A 23,565-nucleotide genomic window follows, 5' to 3' on the forward strand; every position below is an offset into this window, starting at 1 on the left:
GTTCTCGCTTATAATCCCTTCCACCTTACCATTCAAATGCAGTATACACGAAAGAAAATACACTAAACTAAATTTGATGATCCGAAAGCATAAGAGGCAAGAGCCTGAAAAGCTTGTAAAGGTCAGTCACGCCTTAGAAATGGGCCATCTTTTGCTAGGTAGAAACTCACTCCAGCATAGGCTAATAAATAATAAACGGCAAGGACTAAAGAGTGAGAAGAGGAAGAGGAAGAGGCAGAGGAGGGACACGAGCGGAGGGCAAAAGGAAGACAAGAGACATTAGTCATCCAACAACACACTTCAATGAATCCAATAACTAGTCTACAAATAACAGATGCCTATTCTCTAATAACTAGTCTACAAATAACAAGTATTCAGAAGCATCCAACCGTTGCTAATAAGTGATTACAAGCATCAATCAGGATACAAATTAACTTCAGTGGGACTAGCTCATCTAACAACACATGCATGATTCCTTGTAGCATCGTCCCTTGACCATGAAAGAATGATTACAAGCATACATGCCTTTGTGTACAAGCTACTGTCTGTATTTACACATACGCATTGCCTCAAGTTTCTATCTGTGTACTTAACGAAAGAGTAAACAGCTAAGCTAACAAAATTGTGGCACAACCTATACCAAGCAATCAAGTAGGTGATTCGGATTCAGCCAGCAAAAGTGTGTGCCACCAGCCACATGCCACATTCTTCGGAACGCACCCGTCAATTGCAACTTGAGAAGGAATGTTGCGATCAATCACATCACCTAAGCCAAGCTACACAGAGAAAAGATTGACTTCTTCTATTACACAATTTTAAAAAAAAAATATTACCATCAAATTTTTATGAGGTAGAGGTATCTATGCCAACAACAAGCCAAAAGGTAATCCACCATGATAATGCTCTAGACAGAGTGCAACAGATATGTGCAAGACCAATAGGCTAAAGGTGTTTACTACAAAATGGTTATGTTCGATAATCCTAACACAAACACGTACATAACGTACAACAAATCACCAATTTGCTAAGAGCCACAGAAGTTAGAATTTTCATTTTTGGAGCCACTTGAAACTAAATGTTGAACAAGGTGAAGGGTCATGATACAAGTTAAATCTTGCAATATATTTCTGCATAGGCAATGCCTGACTGGCAGAAGATAGTTAAATTGGCAAGTGACCTATGCCGAAACAATCAACTAAAAGAGGACCACGTGTAGTAACATTACGGAATAGGAATCAAGAAAATTAAAACATCATACCTGGCCATACTTGTTCCATCCCCAACAGAACACATTGCCTTCCTCTTCATCAGACCAAAGCGAAATGTTAGTAATGTCAAATTGAATTCACAGTATTGACAACATTCCATAATGTAATCAAGAGCTGAACCACACCATCTGCTATTCAGATTCCACAAATGACTAAATTTCACCAACTATTGGGAAGCACTTTGAGCTACTCCAGCCTTTGTGCCTCTTTCTAAAGCACAATCTGCCGTAATTTATACATACAGGTCTTATGTTTTACTTTCTTGTCTATTGTATCCGAGTGGAAGCTGTGCATTATGGCAATTCATAAAATCCTCAAAGTTGTTCTACTTACTTATTCTGTCTATTAAAGGTGAATTTGAGTGTAAATAATATCCAGGTGGACCTGATATTTAATAAACTAAACACCAGAACTTCCAGAAGCAAAAGAAAAGACATACCTGTAAGTAAAGCAGTATGACGTGCACCACAAGAAACTTCTTTTGCATGCACATTCTCCAGACTTGAAGCCTCTAGCAATCGAGGAAGTGTCTGGAACAGGAAACAGTACCATAATTAAGTGGCATGCATCAAAAATTTCAAATTTAGAGAAGTCTACACAAAGTACCGTGCAGGAGAGAGAACACTTTTGAGGATTGTGCAGATTTTCGGTACGTTCACAATAGATTTTTGTATTTACCACCGGCGTGGTAGATCCATGTGGCAACTGGATGCAGTGAGGCATAAAATATAAGAGAAATAAAGAACAGGGTACCTCAGCTTGATCAGAACCAGTACCCAACTGGCCAAATTGATTCCCTCCGAAGGCATAAACATCACCATCAGCAGAATTACAGATAGTGTGCCAGAGTCCTGCAGCCACTCCCTCTATCCTGACTCCAAGTAATGAAGATACACAAGTTGGATTTAGCTCATCATCTGTACTTCCTTGGCCACACTACACAATAAAACAACATATCAAAGTTAACATATCTTGTATTCAAAGATCAGTAACCAACTACATGAGAAAAAATAAATCAACAAAACCGATATGTTTCTTATGACATCAGATATAAGCAGGAGTAGTTTCCGAATGGTCATAGAGTAGTAGTTTCCGAATGGCCATAGAATCGGAGAACTGAATACTTCAATAATGCAATAATATAGTAAAAGAATATCTTGAGTAGTACAGAACAAGTTAAGGAACTAAGCTTTGTATCATGTTTGGCATTGAACCCAACTATGTTATACAGCCATCTTGTAAGCTCCAAATAACAGAGGCAAGCACCAATTTGCAAAAAGTCAGTTCAATTTGAAAGAGTTCCAACCAAAAAGCTATCAAACCAGATAAATAACTTGATGCCTAGTCCTGAATTTGTCAATGAAGAAGAATTGATTTACAACTTAACGAGGGGATTGCTCACACCATTCACACCTCTTCAATTTCCCACCCAATATCATACTTCTAAGGTCTAAACTCCATACGTACAAACCAAAGACATGGACCCTTGTATTGTCATGCTAGTAGTTGTGAGATGAGCAAAAGCTTGCAGAAGTTTTAATTCAACAGCAAAAACTCACTTGTCCATATAGTCCCCAGCCAAAAGTGAGTAGTGCTCCTGCATCTGTTTTCAAATGAAAAATCAAAGAAAATCTAAATATGCTAACGGTGCAATCAGTGAGATTTAGTATGTCAAAACGCAGGCAAAAGATGCAATTCAAATAGTGAAGTGCCAAAATTTTCCATACAAGGAACCTACGGAATCAAATGACTACAAGAAAGTTTCCACAAAAGGGAGGAGAAATGTAAATATGATTCAGAAAACATGGACCTATGTCTGAAACAAGCAGCATGACTAAAGAACTCTAGTTACTTTTGGATCTTGACAGATGGTGCTCATAGTTGAAACAAAGCCAATTATCAGTACTCACCTGTAATTACTGCACTGTGTCGGCCTCCACATGCAATTCCCTTTACATAATTTCCCGGAACTCTAAAGTTATGTCCCTCTGATGCCATGCTTCCTCTTGAGGTTGCCACGGTTCTATCCTTTCCAAAGGCAGATGGCTCAATGCAAGGTACGAGATGCGGAGATGATACCATGCGTATGCGGGAACCCAAACCTAGCTGACCCTCACCACCATAGCCCCATCCCCACACCTGTCCGATATCTGAAACTTCGGGAAAAGTAGGGTATATCAAGTGACAACTCTATCTTCAACATTGGAATCTGCTAGAGACTTGTAAGTCTAAAATGCAAACATATTGTGTATTAGGGCCAAAGGTAAGAGACCCAGTAACCGACAATAGGTTGAATTACCTGACAGTACTAATGTATGGCGGCCACCTGCAGCAACAGCAGCAATCCTTACTCCTGGATTTAGTGTGACCAGACAAGGCAGTGCTGAAAGGGTTTCATCACCAGATGATGAGCTCTCAGCTGTCTGTTTTGTCGATGATATCCTTCTTCGCTTTGCTGTCTCCTCACCTCCTCCTTTATCAACATTAGGAATTGCTCCACTCGTGGACCTTGATCCTTGGGACCGAGGGCTCACTGAAATATGGTTGCTTGAAACGTATTAGTGAATAAAATCAAACAGCATGTAGTAGCACATTATCTCCTGTGAGGCCATTACCTTGCTCCAATGAAAATGAACTTTGTCTCTCAGTGACATCCTTCTCTATGCCTAGCCCCAGGGATGGGTCCCCCAAGACCTTCCCAGAAGGAACGCATTCTTTCCATCCCCAAGTGTACACATCCCCACTCTCTGCGGTTGATATTGATACTTATTTAGCAAAATAAAGCTATATAGGCATCTGACTACCAAAAAATTAAAAAGCCAAAGCATTGAATTGGGAACTAGCAACCCCAAGTGGATCAGATTATCTAATTTATACAACATTATAAGTACTACTAGAAAGCCAAGAGAGACAGAATGATATTTGAAATTGATAACTCCATCATGAATGTGACCTGCAATGACAAAAGATATATTGAAAGACGGCAGCAACTAGATATGATACACTAACTGTAATAGGAGCATAATCATAACAAAAAGTTACAAAAGTTGAATGGTACAATCCCAAGGATTAAGAAAAGCAAGAGATGGATATTGAAGGAAAAAGTAAGGAGCAGCAAAGGATGAGCTTATCAGAGAACTAGTCATAGAACATCACTGAAAAGGGAGCAATTGTCATTGATAGAATATGATGTTAAAGAGGATAGATGTAGCAAAAGCCCACATCAATTTCGAATGGAGTTTCTGATTTGAAAGGTCAACTTTTCTCCAATTGACCGCGCGTTAGTGCAACCAGAACCATAGCAGGAGAAAGGATTATGTTCTCCTGCTGGATGTCTTTAGTATCATACAAGCAAGGTGTTTTGAGTTGTGATTCATTTCTGTGTTTGAGTTTGTCTTCAACCCATTACAGCTACAGATAATCAGCTCTACTTTATCTTTTGAAGAAATACACAAGTCAAGGTCTACCTGTAACTGCAACACAGTGTGCCCAACCGGCAGCAGCTCTGACAATTGAACCATCAGTAGGAAGAGGGAAAGGCTCTGGCATTTCCTTACCATATCAATCAAAGCAAGCTAGTTGATTAATTCAGAAAACAAATTAAAGAGAAACCAGAAAATCAAAGAATCATGTTTTCAATAGTCCATACCCCATGCTTTCCGGAAGTCACATAGCTTTGACCTAAATCATCTGCCGAACCCCAAGTAATGAGTTTCCCAGATTCTGATAAAGTAATATACCAATACATAAGCACTGGTACAAGAAAGTTCCCAGAACGACAGAAACAAACATAAGATGCTTAATTAACAGACAAATCTTTCTAACATTTATCAGTTAAACTAGTTGACCTTCAACCAAATGCTATACAAATTTAAGCACTTAACCATATAACGTTCAGAGTGAGAAAAGCTTTAAAACTGAAAGAAAAGAACCCGTTAGTTGCTTTTTATGAATACAAAATATAATCCAAAATTGAGTGACTCTGAATGGTAGATTAGTAAATCAAACAAGATAAATGTGAAAAGGCATACAAGTCGAAGTGCCAATAAATAAATTTTGAGAATAGCAACAGAAATAAACCTCAAATTCCCAAGCAATTATAATTGGAACTGTCAGGCCCCAATCTAAAGCCTTAGATATAATTCCTGGAAAAAAGGCCCAACTTCCTCACAGCTGATACTGTAGAATTGCAAAATCCACCAACACAATGAATTAAGGATAAAAAAGATGATTCTACCCTTGTATAGCATCCTCACTTCTACCCCTGCTGACTTTCTCTTCCTATGGAACTTGGAATTTAGTCAATGAAATCATAAGAAAGCATTTTCTTATACTTGTTTTTCAAGAAATTACTAAGATTGAACACTAATCAAAGAGTAGAAGATTTCGAGAGTACATTTGGTTCTGATCAGAGGTTTTCTCTTCCGACTCACAAGTTTTCGAAAGTGTCAAATACTTCAGAAATCAAATTATGCTCTAGTACAGGAGAACTGTTAGAAGAACAGATTATTTTTGCAAATTTCCTTACTTTTTATTTTAGTCTGAGAACATAATGATCAAAATGGGACCTTAAACTCTTAATTGAAACCAGAGCAGAAAACTTCAAAAGTTTAACAAAGAATAATAATCAAATCAATGCATTCAACCATTGCATACGAATCTCGCTCCATAAAAGACTCTGATTATAGCAAATTCAAGAAACTGACCACCTCAAACTTAATTCAACAGCAAATGTGACTCCTTTACCACAATGCTACAGTCCCTTCAACTCAAACAGTCATAGGAGAGTCCCCATCAAATGCTAACTACAAAACAGAAAATAGGAAACAAAAATTTTTTTAAAAGAAAGTAAAAGTTACCTGAAATGGCCATAGCAAAACCACAGCCGCCGCCACAAACATCTTTCCAAGAAGTTCCCGCCCCAATCGACTGCGGGAGCCTCACCACCACCGGCGATAAAAGCGGCGACCTCTGCGGCAAAGCCCCAGGCAAATAGCCCCACATATACACTAATCTCTCTTTCCCACCCTCCACCTCCATTTTCACCCTCAAACTTTCTTCACCTCCTTCTCCATTTCCGTTCATCTCCCAATAATTTATTCCCAATAAATACAACAAAATACCCACCCAAAAAGAAAAAGAAGTTAAAAAAATCTTTTTTTGCTGTTTTTTTTTTTATTTTTGAGTGTGTTTTTTTGATATTCTTGGTGGGTTTTTAGAGCAAGAGGAGAAGTAATTTTGGTTGTTTTGTGGCAAATGGAAAGTGCCGTTAAAGCAGAGAAAAGGGGGCGTATCATTTTCCAGAAAATGGGGGTGCCACCTCGGATGCTTGCGTGGACTTCCATCCACGTGTCGAAATATCAACCGACGGATCTGTCCGGGATTAATAGCCAGGAGTTTGGTGGAAGTTTCTGGAAGGCCGGTTTTCTCCCCAAGACACTGTCCATAGACCATGCGTAATGGCTGGCGTGGTTGTTTCCTAACATTGCCACGTGTTCCATAGGAGGTTAAAGTCTAATCATAATTCTGTCTGCATGTGGTCCATCCGACTCGGGGCACGGACGGTTGTCCCGGACAATTTTGATCATTATCAACTGTGCCTAATTTCTTTTGTACATCGTGTAATTTTTTTTTCACAGAAGGTAATTTCACAACAGATAGTGGATCCCACACTTGACGCAGAAATCGAGTTACATGTTGTAATCTTGATTTGCTATTTTTTTCCCCTTGATTTTGGTGTCTCAAGCTTTCTTGTGGGACCCATGTGCGCAGTAGTGGTTGGCTTAATTGCTTGGAAGTCGTTCAGGTATTAACACGCGTCCAGAGAAAAAGGTTTGGTGAGTGCTTCTCTGGGTCAAGGGGTCCTTGGAATGCCTAGGTGGCGTGTTGCTATTGGGGGATACTGAAGATCCAGTAAAAGTGTCCAATGAGTGTTTTTGTGTGCGTGCTTTCTTCTTACAAGCTGCAAACGAGTGAAGGTGATCGAAACCACTGGCCAATGGCTCAGTGGCCACCAGAGGGATCCCTCTTTGGGTTATTGGTGAGAGTTCAAATCTCACCAGTAACGAAAAAAATTTAAGAGTTGTGTCATAATACTCTCTTAGTCTAGTTGGATCTGTATACTCACTAGTCCCTACAACAGTTTCCTTCCCTTATATTATGATAGAGTAGGTTATACAAATGTATCGTTTTATCAATCGTTGCTGACAAAAAAATAAAAAAAGAGTAAAGGTGATCGATTTGAATTCAATTTTCCTGAGTTCAGTGTCAAATTCAAATCTAATCGAATTTCAAGTTCAAATCTACTTGAACTTAAAAAATAATTGAAATTATTTTATGTTTAAAAATAAATAAAATAGTCATTTTTTTAATAAATAATAAAAATATTAAAGAAATATATATGTGTAATTTTGTTGTTAAAATAAAAAATATATTATTCGAATTGACTCGTAAGTTAACGGGTTAAGTTTTTTTTTATACTGGACTTAAATTCGATAATTCAATTTAATCGATTCGAACTCAACTCAATCCACTCGAACTCGATATTGATCAATATCAAGTTGAGTTTTAACTGATTTTGTGCTGTTTAGTGGTTTATAACTCTACTTGCTACGAAATACACCATATAAGTTCATTGGTTTAACACTTCAACTGAAAATTTGATCAATTATTTTGACGTTAAGACACTCTAAGGGCTAACAACATACTAGTTGGACTAATCGGGATTCTCTATTTGGTTTTAAAGATGAATGATTGCCCCAAAATAAAAAATGAATGACTGCCTTCTCCGATCTACTTGACCGGATGAATTATTTTGTCTTTGTACATCCATTGCCCAGCTTAAAAAGTTGTATGGTGGTGGATGAGTGAAAGTTTTTTCACTTCATTTGGGCAAGAAAATTTTGAATTATTTCGATTCCAGTCATCACCACCTACGCGATCGACACCGTATATTGTTGCTTAGGCCGAAGCCTAATTTAACAGAACGGAGTAAAGAATGGAGAGATATTTGAGGCCTATCAAATTCAGAAGAATGAAGTTGATCAAGGTGATTGGACTTTGTAACAGCTTCGTTCGTTTAGTAGCACTGACCCATTGGCCCACTTTAGAACACACGAATCTCGGGGCTTGAAATGAAGCCAAGAAACAAAACCCAAATTAGTTCCCAATCATACACCCAGAACCATTTCCAAGGCCACTTGTTTCAAGTGGTGTTCCGGGTACGGATCCGTAAAGCCACTCGTTTGATAAATGTACGGCTAATGATACATCTCTTGAGCCTCATATTCACATTCGTATTTTGCCAATCTTCTAATGCCTCCATATTTTGGTAGCAATTCAATCCTCTACCAGATTTTTTTGTTAACATGTCCTTCTCCTTAATAATCATTGAATATGGGGTCAGGCATTTTGTAATAAGTGACCGACAATTACCATTATGTTATCATCGGAAGCAGCCCGTTCCAATCATTGGTTCAGCTTCTCCCCATGTCAACCTGACTAAATTGTTTACTTAGGCTGAGGAAAAAAGGCTAAAAATTACAACTTTGTCTACGGTAATCCTTTAAAACATCCCGTAGCCTTTAAAATATATACTCTAAAAATACATAAAATTTTTCCTTTTTACCTTTTTTTTCCTCCTCCCCACCTTAACTTACCATGGCTGTTAGCACTCTATCTGCATCATCTATCGACAACACTTTCCCTTCCTCCCCCCTATTTTTCCCCCTCTCTTTCCTATCCTCATCCCTCCCTCCCTTTATTCGCTTCTCCCCTTTTTCATTCTTTCTTTTGTCCTCTCTCTCTCCCTCTCCCTCTCTCTTACCCCATCCCCTCCCTGGTGACCTTTGGTCGAGTGACCAGCTCCGGTCTTGCAACCAGAGGTTGTTGAGGAGAGGATAGGGTGAGAGAGAGGGGAAGGAAGAGGGGAAAAAGGGAAGAAGAGAGAGAAGGAGGAGGAGGAGAGAGAGGGAGAGAGAGAGAGAGACAAAGAAAGGGCGAGATCCCTTTTGTGGTCGATGGTGTGAATGGAGGAAAGAAGATGAGTAATGGTGATGTGGGAAAGAATAAGAAGAGAGAAAATAAATGGAACAGAAAGGAAGAAAATGAAAAAGGAAATAAAAATTTTTTTTCTCCACATTCTCAAATACATAAAAGTTTTTTTTAACAAAATTTTCAATAAACTATAGTAAATTTTTAAAATATTTTCCAAAAAACACTCCATTCAAACAAACCCGTCATTTTAGGATAGAATAATGTAGCGCACCAGAACTTCTGATGGGAATTTTGTGGACTTTGTATTGAAATATTTTCTCCATCCTTTTGTATTCTTGTGTTCTTTTACTACACAAGGGCTTATTTGTGTAGTGCGTACGATAATCATAATATACATTAATCCACTAGGATTAGTTCAATAGTTAGAAAATAATTTTTATAACTCTTTTTGCTATTAAGTTCAGGTTCAAATTCTAAGTTTGGCAATTGAAAATGGGGAGGTGTGTGGAGATACAGGAGGGCACACACACACACATATATATATGCGTGTCATATGTGTTGATGGCAACAAATACCCTTGCTATTACTGAACAAAAGTAAAGTACTTACAACACGGCATACGAAATATATATATATATATATATATATATATATATATATATAAAGAAAATGAACAACTTCACGCAAATAAAACTTGCTCAAAAGTACTGCAAGAAAACTTGGCACCCTAACGTAGTAGTAAATCTGAAATCCTCCAAGTTAAAAGTTTCGTATTTACATTTTCCAAAGACAAAAAGTATTTATGTGAATATCCACATACAAAGATATTTCTAGATTCACATTTGAAAAACAGAAAAGAGAAAATACCAATTATAAATATTGTGTTGTAAATAGTACAACAGATCAACTAGGTTTGGTTCCAACTGTACCTTGCTAAAAGCACGGTGCTTTGTATATTACCGAAAAGAACCACCAGTGCAAAGGCTGGTGGCCACCACCTAACTTGGTAGGGTGAGAGGCAAGGTTTGACTCCCACAAAAATGTCACATTTAAGTGGTTTGTTTTAAAAAAAAAAAGGGAAAATGATCGGTTTCATTTTTCATATTTTACAAAAATATTCTTTTCGTCCATCGCTTTTAAAACAAATCAATTTCATCTTTGACATTTAAGAACTGAAGTTTTTACATCCTTGAACCCAAATTTCAATTTGAATCAAACCACCAATGAATCTGATTACAAATTTTGGGAGTGTAATTGGTAGATCATTTGGTTAACTCAACTTGATATTCATGTAAAATTTAATGAACCAAAAAAGAAAAAAAATTATAACATAAAAAAGAAAGATTAATCTTTCCGACATTATCATTGTATACACTAACGGTTTTATGTACAGCCATATTATTTCAATTTAAATTTAAACACTGAATTTTATATTTATGATACATATCTAAATTCGCAAGCGGATATACTAACGGTGTATGAAAAGATTTTTTTAAAAAAAAATCTCACTATTCCAAGACAAATAATGGCCTTTTATGTTATAAATTTTATTTTTTCAGTTTAATAAATATCATGTGAATATAATGAAATTGACCGAGTGATCTATCAATTCTATTTCCGAAATTTATTACTGGGCTATTGAATGGTTTGATTCAAATTGAAAATTAGGTTCAGGGATGTAATAGTTTTAATTTTAAAATGTCAGGGATGAATTTGCTTTATTTAAAAAGTGAGGGACGAAAAGAATGTTTTTGCGAAATGTGAATGATGAAACAGGTCATTTTTCAAAAAAAAAAAAAAACCAGGCAGGTGTGTTGTGCACCTGTTTGATCCGGTGGTGGTTCAATCCCCTCCGGATTATCCCTGGGTCTTTTTAGATCCTCTTCCTTCCCCCTTAGTGTAGCATAGATTAGGTTATATAACTGTTGTTGTCTCAAAAAAAAAAAAGTATATTATCGAAAAGAGAATTAAAAAATAATATGTGATTCTTTTTACTACATAACTTGAAATGACTTTTTGCATCATGTTTGGATAGCAAAATTTTTTCACATTTCTTAATCCACATTTTTTAATATTTCAAACCATCTTTTTATCTCACATATATTATATCACAAAAAAATACTACATTAATTATTTCAAATAATTATTTGGAATAATACTCTATCCAAACAAAGTAGACGAGGCAAATGGTGAGTCCTAATAGTAGGGGAGAAATAAAAAGAAGAACGGAATGTTGAACACAAAGAAATTAAGTGGAGAGAAACATTGATTAAAAATTTAATGTAACCATTAGCCGTACGATAATACTGTCCTTTTATTTTGACTCTGCTAGTTGCAGGATAATCCCAATAATAGACTGTACTTGTTTGGATTGTGATTTTTCGATGAAAATTTTTTACGTTTTTCGTGAACATATTTTTCAATGATCTTTTTATCTCACACACATCAAATTGTTGAAGTATATTTTTTTCTACAAAAACTCATAAAAATAGCAATCCAAATAAGACGAGTTTCATTACTCAACAAAAACTTAGATCCTTTTAACTTGTTTAAAAGTATAGTTATCTTGATAATTATACTTTTTTATTGTTTCATTTGGTTAGCGCTTTGATAGTTAAGAGAATATTTGGTTTTGATTATGTTCGCAAGATGTTATTTGGTAGTTAGAGTAAAATTTATTTTTTGTAAGCATAAAAAAAGGTTAAAAAAATGAAAAAAGAAGCTTTACCCCTAATAAGTATCATATTATATCTAATATATTGATAAAACTTTTTAAAATGTAAATTTAGAGTGTAGATTCAGCCACACCCTCTAGTACAATGACCTTTTTTTTTTGGGAGTTTTTCTCCCACCACCTTACCCCTTACTGGTACGGTAGGAAAACACCCATTTTTTCTTTTGTCCTAAGTAAAAGATAATCTCCATTGAGCCCCTCATATGAGTATTACCTCCCCAAACAGTATCCAAAACATCGTCCATCTCCCCTCCTCGCTTCTGCTAAAGCCCCGGCTCCCCCCGTTTCACCTTGGCCATTTCCCCGCCCAATCCTCGTCTCTAACCTCGCCCCTTTAAATTTCCCCCAAATTACCGTCCATTTTGTAAATATTTCCAGTTCCTATAATCGCTAATCCACGCAATTAACTATTCAGCCATCTGCGATTCCATTCAATTTGATTCAACCTCTTCTAGGGTTTCGAAACCTAATTTCCCACCACCTGGATTAATTTCAAAGTCCAATGAAATGATTGTCAATTGGGACAACAATACTAACGACTCGAGCTCGAAATCAATCAACGAGACCGTCAATGGCTCCCACCATTTCACCATCAGGGGGTACTCGTTGGCCAAGGGTATGGGCCCTGGTAAATACATCTCCAGCGACACATTTAGCGTTGGGGGTTACGATTGGGCTGTTTACTTTTACCCCGACGGTAAAAACATAGAGGATTCGTCCATGTATGTGTCGGTGTTCATCGCCCTGGCAAGCGAGGGTACGGATGTGAGGGCTTTGTTCGAGCTAACCCTTTTGGACCAGAGCGGCAAAGGCAAGCACAAAGTCCATAGTCATTTCGACCGCGCGTTGGAGAGTGGACCTTATACCTTGAAATACAGAGGAAGCATGTGGTATGATTTTTTTTTTTTTCATATTACTTAAGTGCTTTAACCTTTTTAATTTTTCTAGGTTATTCATGTCAGACGGGAGCTGTTCGTTGCATTGAGTTGGGTATATTGTAGGCTTAAATTGCGCTGAAATTAGGGTTTTCAAAAGGGCTGAGGTGTAATTGTTGTTTTTCTTCTTTGTTGATTGTCTGTGATGAGGGATAGTGTTTTTTTCCCCCTGAATCATGTGTGCTATAACGGAATAATTTGGGAATGAAAATAATTTTGGAATTAGCAATGCTCAAAGTCTTAAGTTCTAATGTACTTGTTATTTTTGAATTTAGAAGCAAAACACCTACACATGCCTGCAAATCTTATCTGGACTCTCTCAAAAACTGCATTCAGATGCTATGCGCTGGCATGTACTATATATACTTTTGTAGTAGCATGTTTGTGAAAATTGGCTTAGTTGGTATGTCTTAATGGAGTGTAGTCTAGCTCAGTTGTACTTCAGACCCCCTTCTTAATTCTTTGCATAGGAGTGGAGATGGAATAACTCCAAATCCAACGGAATTTCCTTATTGCTTGTATAGGGGCTACAAACGTTTCTTCAGAAGAACCAGTTTAGAAACATCTGATTATCTCAAGGATGATTGCCTTGCAATGCATTGTACTGTTGGAGTTGTTAGAACCCGTGTTGAAGGACCCAAACAGTATACTATTTCTGTACCACCATCAGACATGGGCCAGAATCTCAAGTACTTGCTGGAGTCTGAAATTGGCAGTGATATAACTTTTCAAGTTGGTGATGAGGCATTCAAAGCCCATAAGTTGATCCTTGCTGCTCGCTCTCCTGTATTTAGAGCCCAATTTTTTGGACTTATTGGAGATCCCAATAAAGAGATAGTAGAACTTGCCGATATTGAACCCTCTATCTTCAAGGTAATTATCAATTTTTTTGAATCTGTTCCTTACAGTTTATCTTTGGTTTTAGAATTAGTAGAAATTGTACAGCGTTACTGGCATATGCTTTATCTAATTGGAAGTACATTATTATTATTATTATTTTTAAAAGCTTGCATCCCTTTCTATGGGATGCATGGGCTTGTAGATGAGGCTTCTTGACATTTTTATGATAATCTTGGCTCATCCATGAAAGTATGTTAGGTCCACCACAATTACTGGTGCAGAGCATTGTATATAATTACTGAGCAGTTCTTTAGTTCCCTATACTCTAATGGCAGATAACTCTGGTAGACAATAATCTCATAGAGTTTCTTGTTTGGTTTTTGAGGGAACTGCAGGTCTAATGGCTTAATGGGCTTGTCGCTGCTGCACTTTTAATCACACATTACTGATCATTAGAGGTCACAAACATAGTACTATAGAAGTTTCACATAATGAATTGGTTGAAGCTCAAACAAGTTAAAAGGTTGATACAATCTGAGCATACCAGTGAATCATTTTGTAGATTTAGAGTCTCCTGAAGATTGAAAATGCTGCTTTATTTTGCTGATCTACATGTAAAATCAAAGGCTTGTGCTTGACCAGTTGGTCAACACAGTCATAGAGGCTTGCTTTAGATGGCCTTCTGAGGTTTCTCTCTGTGACAATTGATTGATTGTAAATACTGGTGTAATTCCTTGGATTCTTGTGATTGATGTCCTTATTGGTCTAAATTAACTGTGTTGGATATCATACGTTTTGTAGGTAATGCTCCATTTCATTTACTCGGATGACCTTCCTGATCTACATGAGATTACTGGATCAACTTCCATGTGCACATCAACTATCATGTTGCAGCACCTCTTGGCAGCTGCTGACCGGTATGGTTTAGATAGGCTGAAACAGTTATGTGAAGCAAGATTATGTGAAGAAGTCAGCGCTGATACAGTGGCAACTACTCTTTCCCTAGCTGAACAACACCATTGTTTACAGCTGAAAGCCATCTGTTTGAAATTTGCAGCAACAAACTTGGGAGGTGCGTGTAGTCCGTAGATCTGAGCGGTGCACTGTTTCAGGTTATTTGATTATGGTATTTTTGTCTGTTTATCTGCGGATGTATCATTCATACAGTTTGTATGCTTGCTCACTCATCGTGGACATTTAATACTCATCAAGTGTGCGAGAAATGATTTATCGTTGGAGAAATTGAGATCTTTTGGTTTTTGGACATGACAGTACCAGCTCCATTTCAGTCATTGTAGAAAGCTAGCATCCTATGAGTCATAATAATGAATAGTCATTAGAGATGTCTGAAAGTCCAGATAAGTTAATTCTCTCGTTTTTGTCAGATGACCAATAGGTGCGGAAGACTTCTGCTTTTAGTTAACAATGAGCTTTAGGGATATTAATTTGCTATTCTGGAAATACTAAATGTGGTTAAATTCAAAGTTGAAGATTATCAGGACACAAGCTTCAATTCAGTCTGAAACTGTTGATCAGTTTTTGGTTTGAAATACCTCGGCTAGTGTTTTCGTTTTGTACTTACACAGTTTTGTCATGACACTTACGAGTTTTGATTGATTTCTCCTTCTAGCTCAGGTAAATTGGAGTTGGTTTTTGGGGGAGACTGTCTGAAAACTGAAATCATACTTGCCATCATGGTTTCTTACTCTGTTGCTTTTTAATGATAAAATGTAGGACAGTTGAAAGTTTTTGTGCATGAGCAGTGATGAACTTGTTAAAAGTTTTGTTTTCTTCATAAACATGTAGTTCTTTTTTCCTTTTAATTCCTTAATTTGGATTGCATTCACTTGCACTGCACTGGGGCCTTGAGTGATGAAATAGTGCTTTCTTCAGTGCATCTGTTTAAATAGGCTTTGTTTCGAGATTGACATCTGCAATATAACTTGACAGTTTTATTAAGCATGTGCAATTTGTTTGTATAATTGCTGAACTTTTTTGATCCTTCTGCCTCAGTGGTTATGCAGTCAGAGGGCTTCAGACATTTAGAATTGAGCTGCCCCTCACTGTTGTCGGAGTTGCTGGAAACAATTGCTTCAGTGGATGAGAAACCAAACCTAATGTCAAGTAAGAAAAGAAGTGGCAGCAGTATATTTGGGATTGACTTGGTGGCTGACGGTGCTGCAGCAGAATCAGTGAATCCTAATGTCAGGCGCATTCGGAGGCGGCTGTAGTATTATCGTCGTGTATACAAGAGTGAAAAATAACTCGTTTAAGCAGGTGCATCTAAAAGTCGTAGTTATGTCTAGCATGTCTATAGTATATCGTTTAGTTTTGATTCTTCTTGGTTGCTGGAGGAGTTCTCTTTTCTAACCATTCTGCCCTGGTGGTTGGGGGAAAAAAAAAGAGGGGGGGGGGGCTTTCACTGTATATCAGCATGAGGTGAAGGGCTAGAGGGTGTTGCAATGTTAAGACTTCTCAAGTATGAATGATCAACTGCCAGAAAATCTGAATAAGATTTATTTTGGCTTGAATGTTGAATGACTGCTTTATTATAGAATGCATAATTCGGATTATTTGTTGATCTCAAAATTTTCAGGGAGATCGATAGCAAGCTTTACGGCTTTTGAAGGTAAACGTACAGGGGAATATGAAATCTGGTTTGATGATCTTTATAGTTTATACCTCCGCTGCAAGACCCCGTCAGGTCTCCATTCCCTTGATATAGAATCTTGCCTTTGGATAGTCTCAATCATATAAACTCTGGAGGATCGTAGGATGGGAAAGATTCTTACCTGTTTTTCTCTGGCAATTCTTTCGTTGCTTTACCTTGTTTTGGATGTTTTTTTCTGATCCAAACCTGATAATAGAATCCTTGTCTGAGGAACTAGATTTCATCTCTACTGGTACATAATTTGTATGCTGATCCCCTCTCTTTCCAAGTGGAACGTTGTTACCTTCTCTATAAATAAGGCGAAGTGCCTTTGGCTGAACGCATGGAATCATTCATTCCTTATAGTAGTTGTAGATATCCGGGGGAAGTGGAGATGTTACAAGCTGCCAGATGCTTTGAAACAAAACAAACCAAGTAAAAGAAGAAAAAACGCTTTCTTACCAAAAAAAAAAAAAAGCGAGAAATATGCAATAGCAAAAGTTTTAACTACTTTGCTTGCAGTTGGGCATACAGGAATCAAATGACAGAAAAAACAGAAAGAAGTTTGGGTTATTGTCAATAAAAGATTGATATAATAGTGGAGTAACAAAGAGGTGTGGGTCTGGAGGTTGGCTCCAGCGTAAAAGGTACTGCTCCTGTGTCTCGCGAGTTTCAACTGGAATGAAAATATCCTCTCAATTTCGTGACCATCCTGGCTGGGACAAGAAGAATGCGATGGATGAAGAAAGCTGGGGTTATGGGGACTTAAATGGGCAAAAAGGAAATTGACGGGAAAAGTGGCCCGCTTTTTGACACCTCACATGCATCGCAGGTGCAATGTCACACGGACACCGACCGACGTCTGCTCTCCTTCCTCAGTGACTCAGTAGAGTACTTCCGTACTTTCTTTTCCTACAGACTTTTTTTTTTTTGGGTTGGAGGGTTTTGTTCCCTCCATAGTCCATACTCAACAAATTGAAATTGAAGATCACAGATCTGGAGAGACAGATTACTGAATCGATTGAATGCATTATTTTCTGTTAGAAGAAGAACAATGGGGTTGATGAGCAATGTAGATCTCTTCAAATCCTCAACTCTCATCAAACTCTCTGCTTTCGTCTTCGTCTCCGTAGTTTTCTTCTACTTAGGCAAGCAATGGTCCCAATCCGACGCCTATCAACAAATCCTCTTCTTTTCTTCCAACCAAAGCCCTAAACCTGTTTCCTCCTCCTCCGTTTCCTTGTCCCCTAATTTCAATAAAACCTTCAATCTCTCTTCCCTCTTCAACCACACCGCTTCAACTCTATCCCCACCCCAACAACAACAACAGCAGATTGTTGTCGCTTCTACTCCGCCACCCCCGCCGCCGGCGGTGAAGAGGATGGGGGTGGTGGATGAAAACGGGGTGATGACGAATGATTTTGAGGTGGGTGATTTTGATCCGGAGGCGGTGGAGAATTCGGGGCAGCAGGAGGAGGAGGCTACTTCAAATGGGGGAGGCCAAACCCAAACGTTTAAGATTAACAAGTTTCAAGTGTGTCCGGAGAGTCTGAGAGAGTATATTCCCTGTATGGACAATTTGGAGGCTATCAAGAAGCTGAATTCTACTGCAAAGGGCGAAAGATTCGAGCGCCATTGTCCTGAAAAGGACCAGGGATTGAGCTGCTTGGTTCCTGCTCCTAAAGGCTACAGAACTCCTATTCCTTGGCCTAAAAGTCGCGACGAGGTACTAAAAAGTTTCAGCTGCTAAAAATTCAGCTAAGCTTGTTCTTTTTTCCGTTTCTTGAGTAATGGATTTAGAGATTGTGGAAACTTTTGGAAATTTGCATCAAGGTGTATGGTTAACAGTTGTCTAGACCATTTTGGATGAGTAGTTGATATTTAGTGTGAAGGATTTTTAGCTGTCCTACAATGGCAAGTAACTACCTTCTACCCCAAATCCTATATGTTGGACTTAATTGCGGTGTGCATTTTAAAAATGTTAAGTTCAATTCTCATGTTTTTAATCTTTATCGTATGATGTAGGTCTGGTTCAGCAATGTTCCTCATGCCCGGCTGGTTGAGGATAAAGGGGGTCAGAACTGGATTACAGTAGACAAGGATAAGTTCAAGTTTCCAGGAGGTGGAACACAATTTATACATGGGGCAGATAAATACATAGATCAGATGGAGAAGGTTTGACGGATCTTCCTAATTTGGTAAAAGAAAATCGAACTGCAGGGAATTATGTTGTCTAATTGTTTGTCCTCTGTTTGTCTTGTAGATGGTTCCTGAGATTGCTTTTGGTCATAATACCCGGGTTGTTTTGGATGTCGGTTGTGGTGTGGCAAGTTTTGGTGCATATTTATTTTCAAAGAATGTTCTTACCTTGTCTGTAGCCCCAAAAGATGTTCACGAAAACCAGATTCAGTTTGCACTTGAGAGGGGTGTGCCTGCAATGGTGTCTGCATTTGCAACACGGCGTTTATTATATCCAAGTCAGGCCTTTGATTTGATACACTGTTCAAGGTGCAGAGTCAACTGGACACGAGATGGTGTGTGTAGTTTTCACGACATTACCTCTCTCTCTCTCTCTCTCTCTCTCTCTCTCTCTCTCTCTCCTTATAATATGATGATGATTATGATAGTAATAAGAATAATAATATGCCGTTATCTGTTAAAACCATTGTTCACTGTTAACATACCCATATCAATTATTACAAGGTATGTCCTTTGACTTTCGCTTGTAAATATCCTGCACTGTCAATTCAGTTTATTGTTTATGTAAATTTTGATCGTGTAAGCTCTTATTCAGGATATCAATAGCATACATCACGTGTTTCTATGATACCATGCCTTTTAAGTTATACTATTATACCAGACACTTGTTTGCTTATCTGGTAAAAGTTATAGTTTTTCTGCTCATGTAAAATGTGAATAGAACCTGTAGTTTATGCTACTCTTTGTTGAGACAATTAATGGATATTTTATATTCTAATCTGTGCTTTTCACATTGTTTGAAGATGGCATTTTACTACTTGAGGTCAATAGATTGCTTCGGGCAGGAGGATATTTTGCTTGGGCAGCACAGCCTGTTTACAAGCACGAAGTAGTCCTAGAAGAACAATGGGAAGGTAAAGTAATTGTCATGTCATGTCAATTATGGCAATGCCATGGAATGTGCAGTTTCTTTTTTATCATATGCCCCCTTCAACTGTGTTAATCTGTTATATTTCATCATTTTGTTGTCCGTAACATTCCATGGTCACATGCAAGTTTGAATGTCTGATTTCAGTGGAATAAGATTTACGTGCTGCAACTGACTGACTGACTTGGAGCAATGTCAAGATCTTGTCATTAAAATGTGTGATTATGTGTTTTCCAGAGATGGAGAACCTAACGACAAATCTTTGCTGGAACCTTGTGAAGAAGGAGGGATATATTGCTGTATGGCAGAAGCCCTTGAATAACAGTTGCTATTTAAGCCGCAAGGATGGCACCCAACCACCACTATGTGACCAGGATTATGACCCAGACAAAGTTTGGTATGTAATTGTTTAATTACTTCCACACTCCAATGTTCTTTTACTTCTTGTAATGGTTTCAAAGGGCATTGAGATGCTTGTGTTTATGGTGGGAGTTCAACAAAGCTATTACTTTTTATACAGTATTTGTTCATGTGCACATCTTGTGTTATGAGCTTTTCCAAGCACAGTATTGAAAGGGATTACAAATCAAATTGCGAGGCTGATCTTTTAGAGCACTGATAGAACAAGACACAACTAGTCACTTAGCGGTTGAGAATTCTTAATGAAGACCTTTTTCAGTATGCATCATTATTATATCCAATCGTGTCATTTACTAAATACAGCTTGAAGGGCGGATAATAAGGTCAACATTCAAGCGATTAAGTAAGAAAACATGCATAGTTTGGACTAAACGTGGTTGCTTACCCATCATATTTGGCCCTAGAACATTTGGGGCACAAAGGGTGACTTCTTTGTGAAGATTTATTTTCTTTGTCGAGATTTATTTATTTTGTTTTAGATTGAGCATATTCGATGATTTACTTCTCTAATTGACATAAAAAGTTTGACTTGAGGATTTGAAGACAACATATTTGGGGAAAAAGATGTGGGCTAAAAGTAAGATAAAGTTTGCTTTTGCTGCTAGGGTGAGGGGAGGAGCGAATTTTCGGAATGGGAATATCTAGATTATATGGCAACTTCTTAATTTTTGCCTTTAGTACAGTGGTATCAATTGATAGCTTGGTCTCTTACCTGGCTTTCAATGCTATATTTCAATTTAGTTACTGAATTCTGAACCATGTCAACTTTTTGCTAAGGTCCATATATGAAGAGCCTTTGCAGAGCAGATTTGGAGATTTTGACAACTTAATTGTGCAGGGATATCGAACTAGTAAAGTTGTGAATTGGTTAATGAGCTCTCCATGCGTTCTGATTCTTGTTTATTGCTGACTGTTGAGAGCGGTTTCTGTCCATGTTCTTGCAGCAATAACTCCACTTTGTGATAAACTTAGGTATGTTGATTTGAAGCCATGTATTACTCGACTACCTGAGGATGGATATGGTGCAAATGTTAGCAAGTGGCCTGCACGTCTGCAGAACCCTCCTGATAGGCTTCAGAGCATACAATTCGATGCTTATATTTCTAGGAAAGAGCTATTCAAGGCTGAGTCGAAATATTGGAATGAGATTATAGAAAGTTATGTCCGTGTTCTGAAATGGAAGAATTTCAAACTTAGAAATGTGTTGGACATGAGAGCTGGTTTTGGAGGGTATGTATTTCTACTTGTTTTGTTTTATTGTATTCTATGGGTCCATTTAGTTCATATGTTGAACATAGCGCTTAAAATTTGATTTTCTGATGTTCATGTTCCTTTCAATTTGCACTTTTCTGTTTTGCATCTGACAGATTTGCAGCAGCATTAATCCAGAACCGATTGGACTGCTGGGTTCTTAATGTGGTACCTGTTAATGGGCCCAACACACTGCCTGTTATATATGACCGTGGACTTATTGGAGTTATGCATGACTGGTATGGGACTGAATCCTTTTTTTTATTATTTATTTATGGGACTGAATCTTATTTATAATATTAACGTGCTGTTGTTTATTCCTTGTCCTACATGTAATTTGTACACGATTGAAACCTGGTAAGATGTAATTGTGTACATTACCTAACATACATGTATTTCGCTTGAAGCAAATTAGATTAATCTGTATAGAATGTAGGTTGCTTGTGGCTTGGTCTCATTTGAAAGTATGTCATCGACCTTGACTGTTATATTGGCTTTAGCTTTATATAACTTTAGCTTTTCAAGAACTCTTCACAAAAAGCCAGTCCTGAAAAGATGCTTGAAGCTAAGTAAAGCATGTCAGGGATGCTTTTCTTGAATAAAGGTTTTCAGCTTAAGATATTCTAAAAGCACAAATAAAGGCAAACTAGTTATAAGAGTAATTAGGAGCAAACTAGTTATACCTGTAGAGTTAAATGTTTTATGATTATAAGTCCTGAAATTTGTAATTAGCGCAGTTGTTCCAAACCAGTGAGGTTGGCAGACATGACCTAAGATTGTTCTAAACCAGTCAGGCTTGCTAATATAAGAGAAAATGTGTCCGAGGATGGAGGATTTTATTCCGGGTAAAAAGCAAGATGTAAACCTTTAAAATGGGGTGAGTGGTTGGAATTATGTGAAGAGAACTTTTAGAAGTGGCAAATGTTTTATTTTTTTGCCTATAGCATCTCAGAATCCATGCATCATTTTCCCTTTTCTACTTGTGTTGTTTCTGTTACTCTTCAATATGTTGTGATAATTTAATACTAGCTAGTTTTTGCTACTGAGCCAATTTAGTTATTGTAAATCATGTCTAACAAGATGCATATGATAGGTGTGAGCCATTTGACACATATCCAAGAACCTATGATTTGTTGCATGCTGCTGGGCTCTTCTCCATTGAGCGAAAAAGGTATCCTATGATGTCATATTTTAGTCATGATAAGATCTGAATTGATGTTCTGCATTAAGTTCAAAATTTGACCATGCTGCAGTTAAAAAAAAAAGGTGGGTTGGGTTTCTTTTTTTTTGTTTTGTTTTGTTTTGTTTTGGGGGGGGGGGGGGGGGGGGGAGGGGGAGGATACCAGAAAAATGGGGATTAGTTTTGGTGGTGGATGTCATTTTAAAGTGATGTTTAACCAACAGCAGCTTTTATATTTTAAAATGGATCATCTCGACATGTTCATGGTCTGGTAATTACTGTGCATTTATTTGATATATTTATATTCTTTCAGATGCAATATCACTACTATCATGCTTGAAATGGATCGAATTCTAAGGCCTGGTGGACATGTATATATTCGTGATTCGCTTGCTGTAATGGATGAACTCCAAGCTATAGGCAATGCCTTGGGTTGGCGAGTATCTATTCGAGACACATCTGAGGGCCCTCATGCAAGCTATAGGATCTTTATAGGTGATAAAAACCTCTTGCGGACTTGAAGCAGTGACATATGGATTGAATTTTTTCAGTCTGCTCGTGGCGAGAATATCTGGAGGCCAGGAAATTGACTATCATCTGGGCATATGGTCATAATGACACAGTCCCCTATTGAGCCAAGAGGGCAATAGCATGACTCTGTTATGCTACTGTGTCAGCGAATATCTTATGGGCCTTGTAATTATTTTGGCGAGTGTACAGCATATGATACAACAGTCTCACAGAACACGGTTGCAGGGCTGGGATGAGGATATCTGCACATTTGGCACATCTAAAACTTGATATAGCACAGTTTTCGTGTTGACTAGGAAATTGTATTCTTTAATTTAAATGCACATTGTACAATTAAATACACTGGAGGAAGTTTCTGCTGATTTGGGACAACTAATAAGCTTTGTTTTGCTAATATTCTAAACGTAGGTGGGGTCTTACAAAGCAATGTTAAAATTTCCCTTTGCTAACACGGAGGCATGTAAATATGGGTTATTTTAGAACTATATTGTAGCAGCTTTTTGGATGGATGTGTATGTAAGACACAGGTCATATGGAAGTTAAATGTGCTCCATGTGCTGACGATCTTGAGATCGCATTGTTAAATATTGGTTTTTATATGTCCTTGCTAGGGTTGTATATGAGTCGTTTGCAA

The 23,565-nt window shown here is 37.7% G+C and overlaps 3 protein-coding genes across 8 annotated transcripts; 2 read left to right on the forward strand and 1 right to left on the reverse strand.

Annotated features, from left to right (window-relative positions):
* Positions 1 to 279: 279 nt before the first annotated feature.
* Positions 280 to 6,553, reverse strand: LOC113725429 (ultraviolet-B receptor UVR8). Of its 4 annotated transcripts, none has more exons than XM_072073894.1 (11): positions 6,128 to 6,553; positions 4,918 to 5,021; positions 4,736 to 4,820; positions 3,884 to 4,015; positions 3,568 to 3,801; positions 3,179 to 3,424; positions 2,828 to 2,871; positions 2,022 to 2,204; positions 1,708 to 1,798; positions 1,259 to 1,302; positions 280 to 776 (listed from the first exon to the last, which is right to left on the reverse strand). In XM_072073894.1, exons 1-11 carry the CDS (start codon positions 6,351 to 6,353, stop codon positions 648 to 650), a joined length of 1,518 nt encoding a protein of 505 aa, XP_071929995.1. In that variant the 5' UTR covers positions 6,354 to 6,553; the 3' UTR covers positions 280 to 647. The 4 variants fall into 4 exon arrangements, with proteins under 4 accessions (XP_071929995.1, XP_027104369.1, XP_071929996.1 ...); XM_027248568.2 differs by having other exon boundaries at positions 4,918 to 4,991; positions 6,128 to 6,552; XM_072073895.1 differs by having other exon boundaries at positions 3,179 to 3,418; positions 6,128 to 6,552.
* A 5,675-nt stretch (positions 6,554 to 12,228) lies between these two features.
* On the forward strand, positions 12,229 to 16,310 carry LOC113725431 (BTB/POZ and MATH domain-containing protein 3-like). 2 transcript variants are annotated; one of them, XM_027248573.2, is made up of 4 exons: positions 12,229 to 12,887; positions 13,457 to 13,805; positions 14,574 to 14,844; positions 15,786 to 16,310. In XM_027248573.2, the coding sequence occupies exons 1-4, from the start codon at positions 12,505 to 12,507 to the stop codon at positions 16,001 to 16,003; spliced, it is 1,221 nt and encodes a 406-aa protein (XP_027104374.1). In that variant the 5' UTR covers positions 12,229 to 12,504; the 3' UTR covers positions 16,004 to 16,310. The 2 variants fall into 2 exon arrangements, with proteins under 2 accessions (XP_027104374.1, XP_027104375.1); XM_027248574.2 differs by having other exon boundaries at positions 12,286 to 12,887; positions 14,574 to 14,884; positions 15,786 to 16,023.
* Positions 16,311 to 16,336: 26 nt separating this feature from the next.
* On the forward strand, positions 16,337 to 23,534 carry LOC113725430 (probable methyltransferase PMT11). Of its 2 annotated transcripts, XM_027248571.2 has the most exons (10): positions 16,337 to 18,148; positions 18,448 to 18,597; positions 18,686 to 18,956; positions 19,425 to 19,535; positions 19,787 to 19,946; positions 20,747 to 20,836; positions 20,942 to 21,199; positions 21,337 to 21,459; positions 22,314 to 22,391; positions 22,714 to 23,325. In XM_027248571.2, the coding sequence occupies exons 1-10, from the start codon at positions 17,477 to 17,479 to the stop codon at positions 22,919 to 22,921; spliced, it is 2,121 nt and encodes a 706-aa protein (XP_027104372.1). In that variant the 5' UTR covers positions 16,337 to 17,476; the 3' UTR covers positions 22,922 to 23,325. The 2 variants fall into 2 exon arrangements, with proteins under 2 accessions (XP_027104372.1, XP_027104373.1); XM_027248572.2 differs by lacking the exon at positions 20,747 to 20,836 and having other exon boundaries at positions 22,714 to 23,534.
* Positions 23,535 to 23,565: the final 31 nt, after the last annotated feature.

Source organism: Coffea arabica, chromosome 2c, assembly GCF_036785885.1.
Source record: "Coffea arabica cultivar ET-39 chromosome 2c, Coffea Arabica ET-39 HiFi, whole genome shotgun sequence".
Taxonomy (NCBI): Eukaryota; Viridiplantae; Streptophyta; class Magnoliopsida; order Gentianales; family Rubiaceae; genus Coffea; species Coffea arabica.